Source organism: Acomys russatus, chromosome 1 (assembly GCF_903995435.1).
Source record: "Acomys russatus chromosome 1, mAcoRus1.1, whole genome shotgun sequence".
NCBI classification, from domain to species: domain Eukaryota; kingdom Metazoa; phylum Chordata; class Mammalia; order Rodentia; family Muridae; genus Acomys; species Acomys russatus.
The window spans coordinates 8410659-8428628 of NC_067137.1; the positions used below are offsets into that span (position 1 = coordinate 8410659).

The following is a 17970-nucleotide window of genomic DNA, read 5'->3' on the forward strand; positions in this document are numbered from 1 at the left end:
TACACAAGAAATTCATGTTAGGCTAGTCCCTGTGACAGGCACCAGCAAACGTGAGGATCCTAAAAACTTTTCCATGAAATGCTCGCCTCTCGGTGTCCTATATTGCCCTGTACCCATAAATAATAAAAAGGCTGATAACACTGCTTTATGTAAGCAGGCTTAGAAATCACTCTCAGATAAGTGCTTTTGACCTAAATCTTGTAGCGCCTCAATCTGACATATAACCTTGCAACTGTGAAATTCTGTATGAGATTTAACAGTCTCAAACTGTCAACTGACCCAGCCATAAAGCAAGCAGAGATAAAGATTTACAGTCCAACATGATACAATTAGACACCCACCTTCTATTTATTTCAGTGTGGCTAAGCATTTAACCTACTTAAAAGCTGAAGGTTTTTCATTAGAACACAAATGCATGTTTGTCATTCATTCTAAGCCGCCTCCTCTTGCATCTTGAAAATTAGTCCATTATGAATGAAAAAGATTAGTTTGTTTCAGAGAAAAGGGTAAACAGCAATGGTTCCTGTAAAACCCTCCTAGCCATGCAAAGATAAAAGCTGGCTTTGCCACACAAAATAATCAGATACAAATAGCTGTTCGGAAGCAACACACCTAAAGAGTGCTTTAATCAAATATGTAGGTTACCTGCCAAAAAGACCATGATCTCTTCAAAATGCAATGCGGATTAAAGTGTTATCTATCACAAGCAGAAAACTAACCTTGGAGTGGAAGTTTGAAATGTGTTCATCATAATTTTCATGTCTTTGGAGAGAGAAACCAGCGTTTTCAGCTAGATTGCAAAACTGGTCCAAAGTACTCCCTCGGCGGGGGGCGAATACCATTGCTTTCCCCTGGAATACCAAAAAAGAAATCCACACAGTTTACAACCGGAAAGCAACCAGCCACAACAGACATCGGCCAAAGCGTTCACCTTGTCCTTTCAGGTGCAGAGACTTACCTGCTCTGGGGATACCTAAGGAGGATGGCCATTCACAGGAAGATTTTCCTCAGAGACAGGTGAGGAAAAGAATAGTTCACACACATTCGACAGCCACACTATGGATGATTTCCAAATAATGTACACGTAATGAATAAAATGTGGTCAGAAGCCACTATTCTGAACAATTTACCATATATCAGGTCTAATGGTTTAAATCATGGATATTAGAGTCACCTGTGTCTCCATAATACCTACCAACACAGGCATGGTGATGTTCCAGAGCATGGGCAGCCGAGACCTACCTACACATGCTAGTTTACGATGACCTGAAGATGAACTGCCAAGCTACTCTCCATAGAGACCAGCAGCCACAATGCCTGCTGAAGCTTTCTCATGTTTTAGTCCCACTTCTAAGTCTTTTCTGTGGCACTTCTGGTCTGGGACAAGGTTCCAAGATCTAGGTTTTCCTCTTCAGTGAATCCCTCCAACAGGTGAGCACCGTAACAGCACAACTCCCTACAGTGATCAAAGGAGAGTGATGCCACACAGGTGGGCAGGCATTTCTAAATAGCCACCGGATCTGAAGATGGCAGTGGTCACAAGGAGAACCCGGGCTTCAGAAGGCTGGAGTGACATGACATTTCACAATGGCCCTTTCCTGAAAACTGGACAATGTGGATCCCTCCTCCTGACATGTACACAGAACGGCCAGCTTTCCTGATCTATTTCTCTCCCCCATTCAACAGAAACAGTCACGTACATGCTTCTGTAAATTCCGTGCTACAGTTTTCCTCTATGAAATGCCAGCCCAGGCTCTGAGAAAATTATGAGACAAGTTCCGGTTTCCTTTTTCGCTTGTTGTTTGATTGAGGTAGTGTCTTAGTACGTAGTCCAGGCTGGCCCCAAATTTGCCTCCCTCCTGCCTTCACTTCCTAAGACCTGCAGTCGTAGCTATGGGTTACCATGCCTAGCTTATACCAGTTTCTTATGATAGAAAGTCACCATTCATACCTAGCAGGCATTTATTGGTACTCTGGAGTATGTCAGACAATGAGCTCAGCATCTACATAGATATCATCTCTTGTAGTTTCCACTCTGCGATTGTATCCTTAGGTCTGTGCTAGCTGCTTGAAAGTCCCTCTTAAACCCAGTCGACACCCTTTTCCACAACCTGTAGATTAGACATTGCACTTTACGGATGAGTAAACAAGCAGCACAGGGGTTGAAAACCTGTAGGAGCCATGGGGTGGGAAGACTCCTGGATTCGAACATGGATCCCTACCATCAGACAGTCGGGGCATCACAGGCCAATCAGAATCACGACCCATCCTGAGAGCTGGAAGGGATTTTGGAGTTGGTTGAGTCTGATTCCTTGACTTTGCACACAAGAACCTGTAGTCCTCCTGGCTGAGCTACTGGGCTTGCTCACCCATCTAATAGGAAGCTGCACGCCGTTTTGTTTTTTCTTCCAGCGAGCTGGGAGCTCAAGTGAAGTGAATGTAAAAATAATTTGAAAAGCAGGGCTATTCAGATATATTACTCAACCATGCTATAGGAGTCCTTACCGCGCCCCACTGACCTGCAAGAGAACACACTGATACACTGCCGTGGACATCGAGTGTGCTTTCACATTGTGTTTACGTAGACATAGACACACTCAGGCACATAATTACAGAGGCACCAGTCATGCCACTATACTTAAGGTTCTGTCAGCTTTCCCAATATTAATTGCTATTTTCAGGCAGTTTTCAAACTTAGCAGCAAAAATTCATTTTTATGTGAAACTAGATATAACACACAGCCCCGGCGGGAGGGCACAGCTCTCCTTTTTTAAGGGGTGGGGAAGGAAGGGATGGGAGTAGGTCACTTCCGCCATTTCTAAGGACTGGTTGCCATTCCAGAGTTTGGAATAATGGAAGCTGTTTCATTTTGAAGTCGCCTGCAAAGACTGTCGCACAGTTACAATGGAGGAGTTGATTTCTCACAGCTATTAGCTAAGCTATATATCCTAGCATTCCAGGGTGACAGGATTCTCGGTTCGGTTGATGTCCGCACTCATAATGCGCATGCTTCCCGCGTCCCACTCACCAGTGGGTTGGGAGTGGGTGGGTAGGCTAAGAAGTGTTTTCTGACTAAACGTAATCCCTCTGCTTAAGGCTCAGTTTACCATCTAGTGCCAGCAAATGTATCCATAGCGGTAGCAAGCCGCTCCGCTTCCCCTCGGGCGAGCCTCTCCACGACTGGCACAGCTTTAGTTTTGCTCCTGAGTACTTATCACCACACAAAGCACACCATATCCCTGTTTGCTACTGCCTGCCTCCTCTGGCTGGGCCCCACTCCATGACAACAGAGACCTCTGATGCTGGCTGCGCCGCACCGCACTTCCGTGGTGCCTGGCAGACAGTAGGCACTCAATCAACATTTGTTGGAAGAATAAACTAAATCCAGGAGCTGAATAGTGTAAAAAACACCAGCCTCTGAGAATCTGAAGGCCGCATTCTATTGCTTATTCTGTTGAAGAGATTTTTCTCCAAGAGGCTTTTTACAGAAGCCAGCTCTAGGGTGGGACTGCAGAGGGCACCCCACTGCCCAATCCAGCACCAGAAGAAGGAGAAAGAGGGAGTAGCTGTGTTGGTCCAGGGTTAGTTAGGAGTTTTACAATTTTTTTTTTCACTTTGTTGAATGTAGATACTTTGAGATGTGGGTTCAGGTTTAGGAGGGCAATAGAACACCCAAGTCATCTGCCCAAGGACATCCACAGAGCCCTTTCGGGTGCCAGTCTCTGCCCTGTGCTGTAATGAGTGGATTTAATGGCAGGCACCCTGCCTCCCAGTGTCCTCGGGGGAGCAGGGCATGTCTGTGAAGGAGTACGACCAGAGGCTCCAAAAAATCAAAACAAGAAAAACAATAGAGGTGCACCTTCCCAAATGTTCAGTGCCCCTTCCCAAGCGTTCAGCTATCGGCTCATTCTTAAAACTCCCAAGGAACACTCAATTGAACGTAATATTTGACTGATGGGCGGAAATTCGAGGGAATACACTTATCCCTGGAGAGATCAGAGAGAACTTCTACTCAGCAACAAAGACACTGTTTACCCAGTGAGCTAGCTCCACTGTTGTTATTTGGCTAGCCTGTTCCATACTCAGGCATTAAAGGGTGTACACTTGTGGGAAAATAAGTGTGCTTCAGAGTTTATAAAGAAAGGAATGTGCCGTGCCACTGAAATGCTCTCACCTCCTCCTTCTTCCTGCCAACCAATTATTAACTACTGATTACATGTTTAAGCTTCTGCTTATTTTTGGTTTATTTACCTGGTTTCTGACATGCGGCCTTCACTCATTTCTCCTGCCTCTCTCCCGCTCACTCTCTCCTCCGCCTTTCCTGCCTTTTCCTCTCCCACTAGCTCTTTAATTGTCAGGGGCGCCCAGGCTTCTGCCTACATTTTCTTCGTGTTCTGTGTAATTCTAGGCAATTGCACTGGAGTCCACAGCTTCAACTATCACCTAAAGATCAGTAAGTTCCAAGCACACAATCGCAGCGTTCACCTCCGAGAGGGGTCCACATGCATCGTTCCGGGTGCCACCTCATTATTCTGAAATTAACCCATTTTGTCCTAAGCCTTGGCTGCCAAAGCACTAGCCATCATCTTACTGCGCCCACCTTCTCACACACATGCCCAGACACACAGAGCTGAGGACCTGTGTGGTGTGGTATGCTTGCTGTGCTGTGTTGTAGTTGGTGTGTTGTGTGTTGTGTTGTGGTGTAGTGGGTGTGTTGTGTGTTGTGTTGTGGTGTAGTTGGTGTGCTGTGGCTCCACACTCATTCCCAGTTGGAAACCGGGGGATAACAGCACCATCATTGTGTTCTTTTCTTTTCTCCTTTTCCCTCTCCTCTCTTCTCCTCCCCTTTCTTCTCGGGGTCTCACACGGCTTAAGTTTGGAAGACAAAAACAAGTTTGTGAGCTGCCATGTGGGTGATGGGAACTGAACTCAGGCCCTCTGGAAGAGTAAGTAGTCAGTGCTCTTAACTGCTGAGACATCTCTCCAGCCAACCCCCCCCCACCCCCACCGAAAGACTCTTCAGCCTCATTTTCTGTCTCTGCCCAAGATCCAAAGTAGACAGACACTCAAGCCAGAATGCACTGTAGGCTAACACCACGCTGATCCACTCCCCACCATGCAGATCCAGTCTTCCAAGCCTCCATCACTCTGTGCTCTCTCCTGGGACCTCTTTCCTAGTGTGCGCATGCGGCACTATAGCTCCCAGTGGCTCCTGTGTGACTCTGCTCTGCCGTTGTGCCTTACAGTGTCACTTATTCAACATTCACATCTCTGTGCTCTGCAGCACAGTGCCAGGCACACCATGGTCACTTAGCAAGGATCTCATGAAACAAAACCACTAGGCAAGTTCTACCTGTGGCCTGTGGGCTGCTTGTGGCCCAGAACAGCATTGAGTGCAACCCAACAGAAAAACCCATAAACTTAACTTAAGGTACTATGACAAAGTTTTGAGGTGGAGGACTTGATTGCGCAGCTCAGAAATGTGAATTTTGTAGATGACAGCTTCACGTTGCAATGTCATAAGAGACTAAGTAGGCATTTGGGAGTAGAACAAAGGAGGCCAGCCGGAGTACTTCCTGTACAGCAGTGTTTTGCTATGACGTCTAGGTAGGCCTTGAACTTGCCATATAGGCTGCCTAGATATACCTGTATCCCAGAACATCTCATATTCTATTGAGGATAGATATTTAAAAGCTTCAGACAGCACCAGGCTGTAGCTTTCACTCAACACTGTGGGAGTGGCACATCTCTACAAAGACATCTTCAATTCTGGGGTACCCCAGAGTCCATCTACCTACCTCAGATCTTGGTATTCCATGACGAACGGACAGTGCTCTGCACGCCCAATCAGTACTGAAGGCCGTTAGCAAAGAACAGCCCAGGACCGGGGCCTGAAAGTCTTCCAGGGCCTTTCTACTGTTATAGCCCATTCTTCCCACCGGGTGAGCACGGGATGGCTGAACAGTTTTCACCAAGAGCTGGTGGGGATCTGATGAGCCTTTGGCCTGGCAGGCTTTCAGCATGGCTGCAGGCACCGCATGGAGCCCACGCCTCACATATGGCAAAACAAACACACACATAAAACCCATGTGTACACAGTTGTAAACAGAGATGTCAGATTTTTTTAAAAGATGAGGAAGTCAGTCAATAAGAAGAAATTGCTCAGCTGGGAGGTGGTGGTGCACGCCTGTAATCCCAGCACTCGGGAGGCAGAGGCAGGGAGATTGCTGTGAGTTCGAGGCCAGCCTGGTCTACAAAGTGAGTCCAGGACAGCCAAGGCTACACAGAGAAACCCTGTCTCAAAAAAAAAAAAAAAAAAAAAAAAGAAGAAATTCTTCTTCTAAAATGGGGGCCAATGGCTTATAACTACAGGGCTCCCCAGACAGACAAGACTCCTAGGATCTTATGACTGGTAGGGCCCGGTTTTGAAGACAGTTACATGAATTCCATAGCGACACTAAAGGATTATTATTGTTGTTGTTGTTGTTATTGTGCGAGAACATTCACACATGCATATGAGTATACATGTTGGAGTCAGAGGACAACTTTCTGGGTTCTTTGTTTTTTCATTTTATTTTGTTTTTTGAGACATGGTTTCTCTGTGTAGCCCTGACTGGTCTGGAACTCTCAATGTAAACCAGGCTGCCTCTAACTCACAGAGATCTACCTGCCTCTGACTTCCAAGTGCTGGGATTAAAGGCATGCTCCACCACCGCCTGGCTTTGTTTATTTGTTTTGGCTTTTCTTTCTTTCTTTCTTTCTTTCTTTCTTTCTTTCTTTCTTTCTCTCTCTCTCTTTTCTTTTTCTCTCTTTTTTTCTTTTCTTTTCTTTTTTTTAGGACAACTTTCTGATTTTCTCTTTCCATTGTGATTTCAGAGCCTTGAACTCAGGTCAGCAGGCTTGCAGGGGTGAGCACTTTCACCTGCTGAACCATCTCACTGGCCACAGTGATATTTCTGAGCTGTGGACACTTGGCAGGCCCTGGCGACCAGCTGGAGCGCTTTCTGCCTTACCTCCATGTGGTCCTGTGGAAGCTCCCATAGCCTAGCTGCCCTGGCTCCCCTCTGGGACATACGGCCACTTTAGAGGAAATATTAGCAGATGTCACTTGCTGTTTGTCATTGCTGTTCAACTTGCAGGCTGCTGTGGTTAGATTTTAAATTGCTCTCGGGTTTTTTGATATAGGACGTGGCTGTTGTCACAGACTTTAGGGAACATGGCCCTCAGCAGACACCCCATCAATCAACAGCAATGAGAAACCACTCAGCAGCAGGAGAAAGGGGAGTAGGGGATGCTGTTTCTTGGGATGAGTAAATTTTACTAATATCACTTTTTAAAAAAATGTTTCTCTTTTCTGCAGAGTTCCACATAGTTCCTGACAGAAGCTAACTGTGTATGCAGTTTTTCCTAGAGTTGAAGAAAATGCCTGCTTCAGGATGCTGGTGTTCATTCACTGATGGAATCTGGGGCCTGGTCTGGTGACTTTCCAGGCTCTGGGCCCATTTGGCTGAGGACCTGACGTCAGTCTTTGGATCAGACAAGTCAGGGTCCCATCTGGAAGGCCAGGCTGTCCAGGTCTATGTCCCTTCCTTTAGGACTGCGCCATTATAAAAACATAAAAGCAGGGAACTGCTCCCTTTGTCTGTTTTATTTGCTTTTAGCCCCTCTGACTCCCAAATGCTGCTTTGGTCACATCAGAAACAAGGTAGAGGCATATCTCAAAGTGTGTGGCTTTGCTCCGTCCTGTAGCCTGACCCTGAACCTTCAGGCAGCAATTATTTAACGCTCACCGATGTATCCCCGGCTCTCTTCCTACCAAGCAGGACTATATGTGACAAACGTGTCCTGTGCACTCAGTAGGCAGTCCCCCGGGGACCTGTCAGGTTCTGCCATAACTGGGGCTGTGCGGAGAGGAAAGCAGCAGGTGTAGATGATTGGGCGCAGAAATCCCCGAAGTCTGGCACAGGAAAATAGTGTTCCCTTCCTGCCAGCACTTCTCAAAGTGCTTGGACAGTGCCCCCCCACCACCCCGCCCTATACCTTGGCCTTGATGCACTCCAAAACCTTCTTTAAATCTCCCATGAGGAACTGAGCAATGGCCATGTGCACCACAGTGAAGAACTGGCTTCTCTAGTTTCACAAAGAAGAGATTGAGGCGGAGCGAAGGTTTCCACAGGACGAAAGGTGTCAGGGAAGAGAGGCCAGGGGTGAGCCTATGCTCTCTGTTTCTGGAGCCTAACTGTGCCTACGCTGGTAAGTGGGCCTTAGCACCTGGAGCTGACAAAGCCTCTTGCTTTGCCCTCACTAGGGGGGGAGGGGCAGGTGAGTGTGACTGGAAGCTTCGGAGCCTGGAACTTCTGGACTGGACCTGAACCCAGCTACCCAGCAGACAGGCTGCCACTCACTCTTAGGACCACTATCTGCTATGTTAACCTCGATAGGATGGTAGAGCAATGGAAAAGGGTGGCTGGCACTACAGAAGCAGGCCTTGGACTTGCCATACAGTTCCGGCTGCCCTTGAATTCACACTCCTGTCCCTTCAGCTTCCTGAATGCTGGGGTCACAGGCATGTGCCACCACGCTCCCTTTTTAAGGTGAGGCTTTTCAAGCTGGAGGGCTAGTGGGCACAGACCTTTTAATTAAAAAATTTTTTTTTTAACCCAAAACATCTGTTGACTCTTGCGCAGAACCCGAGAACTTACCGTATCCCATATTGAAGCACCAAACATCCAGAAACCACCGGAGCAGCCCCCATCTTACGTCCTTGGGGGACACTTATATTATCTCCATACCCTGGGGCCACAGAACCTATACCTAGCTTCTACTGTAATGCAGCCGAGGTATGTCATCTTAGTCTTGGAAGTATGACTGTGTACTCAGTAGGAAAGTCCTTCGGAAGTGGAAGAGCCAGCCTTGAGAGGCAGAAGATGTCCCACTCCTATGTGGAAACCTCCGGAGCCACTGGCACTGGGGTTCTCTAGTGCCTAGTCCATGTGACCCTTCTAGGATCCAATGGGTGGAGACCTAGGGTGCAAGTCCCCTGCCTCACAGGCCTGAGATTCTGAGTGGCAGTTTCAATAAGTCAATATGCTACTCACTATGTCACACTTCTTCCCTGGTAGTGGCCCCCATGAACTTTAAACTACAGCACTCAGTGGCCTTGGGTGTCAGCAATCCTATGAGGAGCCTAAGTAAGATACCCTGCTCCCACTTCTAATGCTGCAGGCTGGGGTTGGCCTTAGCCTTCCGTGTGCATCGTGTGAAAGTCTCCTGCTCCGGGCCTTGTTCTTGTCCTTTTCTGCCACAAGGTTAAGGACTGGCTGTCAGTCAGTGGGTTGCTGTCCTGGCTCAGAGGGGGCTGCTGTGTGAAGCCACACTTCAGACCGGCCAGAGCACAGTTCAGGGTTTAACAGCCAGTATGGAGAGCCACGAGAGATTCTAGTTCAATCTGCAGTTAGGTCTATTCATAGCTTGGGCAGTTTTCTATTGTAAATCATGCAAATCTGCTGCAAAATGGAGTATTTGCCACAAATAGGCTTTGAAGGAGTGTTGGTGACGAGTGAAGGACTGTTTGTGCTGCGTGAGATCCGGGAGTCCTTGAAAGCATTGTGTTTATGTATGAGACATTTTCACAGAGGCTTTGCATCCAGCATCTCAGTGCCCTCCCTGAGAATCCTGGTCTTACAAATGCTTGCAAGCATCCTCCAAGGCTAACGGGGAAGATGAAGAGGCCCAGAAGAGGCTCAGCATCCCTTCTGCTGCCCTCGACTTGGGCGGCCTCCTCCATGTGGCAGCAGCCAGCAGCAGCTTGGCACATGCCCCTTCCTTGCCTCCAGACCTACTCTCCACTTCACAAGCAGAATCGAGAAGGCCAATTTAATTGAATTGATTGCCACTTACGAAGCGGCAGTTGCTCCTCTGAGAGGCCTATTTAAAGTTTCTGAACTACAGAGAGATAACGAAATAAAAAGCAATAGTAGAAGGCAATGGATGATTATCAAATTGCTTTGGGATCCTTCAGTGTGAGAAAGATATAAAAGGAAGATTGAAAGGTATTAGTCTGTAAGTCTCGCTGGGTCAGGAGGCTCGAGTCATTCACAAAAGACTTCAGAAACAAAACTTTAGAAAATACACAGTCACAGACACACAGAGCAGTCATATCACATAGCTGTGAGTTCTTATCTTCCATTACACTAAGACCATTAGCCTATTTTAAATTCCTGAGGCACAGAAAAGAGTCTTACTCATAAGTTTCTTTTTTTTTTCCCCCTTTTTAATGCATGAGCTTTAAACTCGTTTTCTTACTTTAAATAGATGTGTATTAGCTCTCCGTTTAGTCTACAGGACCTCCTAGCCTAGTATAACAGCTCAACAAAATAAGAGTGGATACAAACTCTGTAATTTACTCACAGGCAGAAATGGATATATAAATGTAAAAATGTGCACAATATTTTATGCCACGCTTGGCTTCATTGTGACCTAATATTTATAATATGTAAATAATGGCTTCCTTTTAAAGCAAAGAACTTTTAATATACAGATTCATCTGGAAGTCCTTTTTTCTTTGCTATAAACAGAAATAAAAAGAAAAATGATTCTTATGCAATAAATAAATACCCAATGACAAAGGTTACCAGTGAACGGATTTAAAACGACAGACGTCAACATAAAAATTTCCGTATCATAATTCTACTTTAATATGAAGATATTGTTATCAAAGGGAAAGACTCCAGAAATTCTTTGATAAAAATAATCTCATACTATCTTTGAAGCGGTTTCATTTATTTTACTTACCCACAGTGTTCCTTATCAGGAGGCCAAGGGTAAGAAGTTTGCTAGTTTTGATTAGGAAAGAGCTTGATGGATCAGAAGACCCAATTGAAGTTGGACATAATAAGTATTAAAGTATTACATGACATTAATCCTGCCATTCCATTACTCTCCCCATCTTTGTGTGCAGACTAATTATTCTATAGCCAGTATTCAGGAGAAAACAGAAACATACTTACTGTGGGCTGGAGTAATCTCTTTATTGCATCAACAAGGCTGGCTCTGTACTGGTCCAGAAACAGGCTGACATTGAGAAGAGAGCAGAATCCAGATTAAACTGGGCCTCCAAGCCTAATGATGCCAATGGTGATAAGCACGGGGCTAATTACACGTTTATACAACACTAGAGGAAGATTGTTGCCCTTGCATTCAAGGGTCTTGCGGGGTGGGGGTGGGGCTTTAGAAGAGAGACATCCTGCTCAGAGTTATCCAAGGAAGACTAAGCTGCCGTCGCCAGGGTTCATACCTGACTGTGCTGTGTTAATGTCACAGAGACAGTTTCCAAGATGATTTTTTTTTAAATGAAGGCCACCTGGTGGAGATGGAACACTAGGTATGACCCCTTGTTAGAGCCCAGTTTCCAGCAGACTTGGACTCTCTGCCCGCCAGGACCACTGTGAGGCTGCCCGCCTGAAAGTACACCACCAGAACCATGGATCCAAACCATTGGGGAAATATTGGGGGTGAAGAAAGGTAGATCTTAGTGATTTCCAAAAGCTCAAAGGTAAGACCAATCGACACCCCAGGAGCCAACAACTTCCAAAGGAAAGCTCAGGTGATGTGAGCAAGAAACCGTGGTAACTCCAAGGTTTTCCTCCCTCAATCTCCAAGTTGATTCTTTCCTATCCATTGGGATTTCCTGTTTTCCTCCTTGGGTCTTTAGAGTATTTCTGTGTGGGTTTTGTTGTTGTTTATTTGGCTTGTTATTTTGTTTGTTTGTTTGTCTATATGGTTGAGTTACTCTGACCCTATTTTCATTACATCTTCTTTACGAGGTCTGGGACACAGTTTCTTGATTTAAACAGATGTATCCAAGACTCAAGTTTGAGTCACCCAGCAGTTGGTGGCACATTATTCCCTCTACAGTCTTGGGCTGCAGACTTAACATATGATGTGACTGGGTTGGTGCCATCTTGTTCTTCTGCTATAGAAGATCCAGGTTCCCTCCCTATTGGAAGACTCAACATTCAAGGCACTGTATTCCTGAAGAATAGATTAGGCACTTAGCCAATCCAATGGCTGTCAACCTGTGGGTTGCAACCCCTTTGGGGATGTCAAATGGCCCATTCACAGGGGTTGTCTAAGCCCATTGGAAAACACAAGACATATACATTCTGATTCATAATAGCAGTAACATTACAGTTATAAAGAAGCAAAAAAAATTATGGTTGGGGGGTCACTACAACATGGGGGGGGGGCTACATTAAGGTTGCAGCATTAGGGAGGTTGAGAATCATAGTCCTAGAGTGTCTCAAACTGTGATCCACATATTTCATCTGTGTTTCATCTGTGTTCCCTTGTAACAGCATAGACTGCAGGGAGATATCTGAGTGTTTATGAAAGCCAGAAAGATTTCCTATGGGGTTGTGGTACAGAGGGGTGGAAGCACCCAGTGCTAGGGGAACACAGAGTCCCGCAAGACACCCCACACTTCTCCTAGTATCTAGAGAAGGGCTCTGGAACAGATTCCGCGCACTTCTCCTAGCATCTAGAGGAGGGCTCTGGAACAGACACCCCATGATTCTCCCAGCATCTAGAGGAGGGCTCTGGAACAGACACCGCGCACTTCTCCTAGCATCTAGAGGAGGGCTCTGGAACAGACACCCCACGGTTCTCCCAGCATCTAGAGGAGGGCTCTGGAACAGACACCCCACGCTTCTCCTAACATCTAGAGATGGGCTCTGGAACAGACACCCCACGGTTCTCCTAGCATCTAGAGGAGGGCTCGGGCATAGCTACAATACTCTTCCAAGACAGAACAGAGCTCCTGGACTATGTCAACACTACTTTCTTCTTCCTGAACTCCATATGAGGATCCACCATTTGGTGAGAATGAAGTGGACAGCGTATGTAGTGGACACTTTGAAACGTATACAGTTCTGGCATGTCTCAGATGCCTTCTGGGTACCATGAGCTCTAGCTGTTGGCAGGAGGGCTAACAGGAAGAGGAGTGTGTGGTTCAGGGTTAATGAAGTTCTGGCTTTGACCTTTTATGTGACCTTGGGTAACTCAACGTTACATAAGACCTCAGTTTCCTTGTCAATAAAGGCCTACCAATGTGGACATCAAATTACTATGTGTTAATTCATAGCTGTTGTACACTTATGACAGAGGAGAGGCAATATTATGCACTGAGGCCTAAGCTTTAAATAGACCAAGCTCGACTCCTAAGAAACTTTCATTCAGATTTCATATATGACTCCTGGCTCGGGGCATACATAGATGGTATTCTGTCTCCCCACTGCCTGACACAGCTCACCATGGTCCTGGAGGAAGTTCATACCCAGCATCATCTCTGTGACTCTAAACAGTTGATCTCAGGCATTGCCCACTTAGGTGCTCTTCCAGTTTAACGAGTTTCATTTTGAGAAGGGAGAGCAAGAGTTGGGTAGGGTGGTCCATCTTAGCAGTTGGGAGGCTGAGGTCAAAGGACCATCACAAATTTGAGACCAGGCTGAGCTATCCTGTCTAAAGGGAGGAGAGAGGGAAGGACAGGAGAAAGGTGGAAGAGAGACTGACTGATTTTGAAGTAGTCAACGCTGAGGATTGGGCCCAGGGCTTCACACATGCTGAGCAAAACTGTATCACTAAACTGTACCCTCCTGCCCTGGAAAGTTGGCTTGAGCAGTAGCAGTGGGGTCCTCTTCTGAGTTACTGACTATGCGTAAAGCTCTTTCCCACCTAGCGACCAGGATAACCTGGGAAAGCATATTCTTTTACAAAGTCACATCCTTAAATCCTTGAGCAAAGAATATGTTCAATTTAAACACTATAAAGATGTTCTACTAAGTCATGTGATTCATAATCATTAAAGACTGACCAGAAGCACATCATGTTCTTCAGGACACTCAGTCTTTTTTGTTTGTTTGTTTGTTTGTTTGTTTTTCAATATAGAGTTTCTCTATGTAGCCTTGGCTGTCCTAGACTCACTTTGTAAACCAGGCTGGCCTCCAACTCACAAAGATCTGCCTGCCTCTGCCTCCCTGAGTGCTGGGATTAAAGGGGTGCACCACCATGCCCGGCTAGGACCCTAAATCTCATTCTTTCCAGAGGCTAGATAGTATCTATAGTCTGATATTGTTGACACATTGACTGTATTAATCTTGTAGGCCTACAAGAGACCTACAAACGATCTCTGGCTATCTGGATACACAGCAGCTCAGCAAAGGACTCTTCTTGGTTTATGTTTGCACTTGCTGAAAGCTGGTGAGGCGGCAAGAAGAAGAAGATGGACAGCACAGCGCTGTCGGCTGGGCCTCCAGCCTGCCCTTTCAAAGCAGGCTTTCCACTGCGCGCCGGTAATGGTGACAAAGAGGTTAACATCACAGCAAACTGCAAAGTGCAGCTTTAACACCCGGGATGCATGCCGAACACAGTCATTTCCAAGGTAATGGCATCTACCCCATCGTTCCAAATCAAATTTCCCAAAAGTAATTCTTGTAGTCCTCTAAAAGATCTTTATTCCAAGCAAGCTCACTTTTCTACTTAGCTTCGGTGCAGAATTCATAACGCTTTGTGGGGTACGTCATATGAGCAATTTCAATGTGCTTTAGTGGGAGTGATATGTAATCTCCTGAAAATTCACCCCTTAAATAAGTCCTAATGGCTCGGAGAACAGCAGTAGCTTAAGTGGATCTATTTAAAAAGGCTGAGTGGGTCAGTGATGGGGATGGAGATAACTTTCAACTCTCCCTTTAGTTGCAGATCAAAATACCCTGACAGTCCAGTTTGGCCATTACGCCCCCCCCCATAGCCCCCCACTCTTGCGTGCATACACCTCTAGGCTATTGCTTGTGGCAGCAACAATTGCTTTGTTCCACTGATCCAAATCAGACTTTCTGACAAAGGAGAGGTGTTGAATCCTTGTCATCACCTCCTTAAGAAACCCAGCTGTATGCCGAGTTTGGAGCATCTGTAGTTTTCCCAGAGAAACTCAGTCATAAAGAACATCAGGATGATGCTTTTTTTTTTTTTTTTTTTTTTTTTTTTTGTCAGAAAGGAAGCCCTCTATGTAGTAGTCTTTATGGTGAGACACGCTGTTTTAGATTTCACCTTCCACAGAGGTACTGCCTCTCTCAACACTGGTGACCCTATTTTGGAGGGAGTGCCCAGTGGTGCCATGTTTTAACCCCACTTGCCTCTGCCCCTGTAGTTGTGAGCTTCTGGGCTCTTGAGGGATGTGGCAGAGGCTGAGTCTCCCAGGTGAGGGGAAAGGGCTGGTTATGCTGGAGCTAAAGGCCTTGTCAGGAGCCAGGACTGTGAGCTGTAGTTAGCCTGCCCATGAGCACAGCAGCTGCAAGACAAGGAGGTTTTGGAAGCCACGGTACGTCCATTCTGAGGGAGGCCCGTGAAGGTGGCATCACAGGTCCATGTACTCACTCCCACTCCTCTGCCAAACCTTGAGCTTTAGACACGCAGATGCACCGACTGCCCTGTGCACCCAGCTCCAAGAGTCAGGAAGTGGGGGACGTTTCACCTGTGCTCTCTAAGCCTTGTGAGAATTCAAATGCACAAAGTCATGTTTATGTTTGCAGAACTGCAGTAACCCGGAGCGCTGTCAAATGGTAAAGGTAAAGGAAAGCTGTCCTTTGGCTTGAAAAAAAAAAAAATCTTACTTCCAGACTCTTAGATTATGAACCTGATAGAAGCAGGGGCTGGAAAGGCAGGCTAAGAACTAGCAAGGTTTGCTCTTCATAAAGCAGCATGGATGGGCCGGACTGCATTGCTGCAGAAAGGAATGCCTTTATGAAACTCAACACTGAATAAATCAATGGAGGAACTTAATAGGCAGGTTTTCCCCCTCCCCCTGTGGTTAAATATTCTAATATTTTGATGTTTGTCAATAGCCCACACCCCACCCCCTTTTTGTAGATAAGACTGCACCTCCATGTTTCTTTCTGCTTATTTCAAAGTTGACATTTTACAAGTTATTTAGAAACTGTTGAACCGTGAAACTATTTTTCATTGTCAAAAATGCTGAACAGTGAGATAATGACTGGCTTTCACAGTGTGTCTCTTTATTTTATAATCTAGCTGAGTGACTAAATTTGGATCTAGAGGAAGGACTGTCTCTTCTGGGAAATGAGTTCTTTCCCCCCACTGCCCACAGGTTTATGAACATTTGAATGTAAATACGGGAATATACGAATGACTCGAGAACATAAACATATCACCGCTTGCCATAATCATGTGCTTTTCACTTGAGCCACAATGTGGGTTTGGAACAGGTTTGTGAATGGAGCTTGTTCTTATGGAAATGGGATCAAGAAATACCACTGGTTAGCTATTCAGCGGGTCAGACAATGCCACCCTTGCTGGAAACGCTTCAGGAAGAATCTCATCCATGGACCTAATATTCCCCGTCAGCTCCTGCTTCATATTCCAGTGGCCCACTCCAGATCTCACTGACTGACAACGACAAAGGATGTGTGAGACTGAACATGATCTATTTAAGTGTGGCACTCCTTTCTGGCATCGAGTATTTCGGGTTTCGTCTTGGAGGCAGCATCTACAGAGAGCTTTCTTTCGCCCCTTTGCCACACTCTAAATAATTCCTTATGGTCTGCCTGCCCCGTGGAGGCAGCATCCTGCAATGCCTCCTGTGGCGCAACGCTAAGCCAACAGGATGTCAGGAATATAGGAATCCTGCGCTTCGCTGCCAGATGTACAGCGTGGATATTACACATCACTGTACTTTCCAAGTTTCTAAGCGGCTTACCCATCTCTGTGAATATGAAGAGAGACCATTACCAAAGCATTTCTTTCGGAAATAATATCAGCATCACCATAAGAGTAGCTTAATGTTTTACATTTACAAATGGGAAATTACAGACAGGCTGACATTCTGGCACTTATAACACCAGGGGGAAAAAAAACTTAACCATTGATTCATGCATAGAAAAGCCATTTATAAAATGAAGCCTCGGGCATTTAGTTCATTTGAATCCACAAATAATTCTTACATAGCTACCAGATGTGTATGTATAAGATTGTATTGTGTTATAGATCTGTAATGAAAGCCTTAAGCTGAATATGCAGCAGGCTTATCAATTCTATAAGACCCTGTTGTAGGTTAGGTGGGGGGGAAAGACTATTTTTCAAACATGTTGTGCAGCTATTTTTAACCTCACTGAGAACAGTAACCAGAAGGGGCCTAAGTTCCTCTGGTACAAATAGGATGACATGGTGTGAGTGTCCACGACACAAGCACGACAAAGCCAGGCCGTTCTGATATTTGTGTGCAGGACAATTTAACCGGCCTTTCCTGCATCATCAGAGCCCACTGGGTGTGACCCTCATCTGAACCTTCAAGAAGACACTGGCCCTGTCCCTCCTGCTGCTGTTGCTCTCTGATCTCGCTCCCCAGCTTAATCTGATCTAATCCTGCCCGCATTATCTTCATCTGTGCAATGAAACCTGGAGGATCCTTTCTCGTACTCGGTGAGGAAAGGCATTTACTAAATTACTTGGTAAATCGTGTGGGTTGGTTTGAGCTCCTTTTTCATTACGTGGGGGAGTGTAACATGGAGGCGTGTGGTCAATGATCAATCGGAAATAAAGGCTTCTCCTCTATGTGGAAACGGGGGGTGGGGGGGTCAGCAAGCAGTGCACAGAAAACAAAATGGCCCTGGAAAAGTGGGAGTTCTCAGCTAAAAGTAGAATGAAACATTTGTTGTTTACTGCAAAACATGCACGTGTGTGCGTGCACACGCGCGCGCACACACACACACATACATGCACACACATACATACACACACATACACACATACATACACACACATACACGCACAAATACATACACACATACACACACATACACACACATACACACACACATACACACACAAATACATACACACACATACACACATACATACATACACACACATACACATACATACATACATACACACACATAC

The 17970-nt window shown here is 45.9% G+C and overlaps 1 protein-coding gene across 1 annotated transcript in view; it reads right to left on the reverse strand.

Annotated features, from left to right (window-relative positions):
* The window catches only part of Camkmt (calmodulin-lysine N-methyltransferase), a 375196-nt gene that overhangs the window by 5523 nt on the left and 351703 nt on the right, over positions 1-17970 (reverse strand). Inside the window, exons 9-10 of the mRNA XM_051160387.1 lie at positions 11010-11073; positions 720-851 (exon numbers count right to left, since the gene is read on the reverse strand). Of these exons, the coding sequence (XP_051016344.1) occupies positions 720-851; positions 11010-11073 (196 nt within the window). The remainder of the gene's footprint in view (positions 1-719; positions 852-11009; positions 11074-17970) is intronic.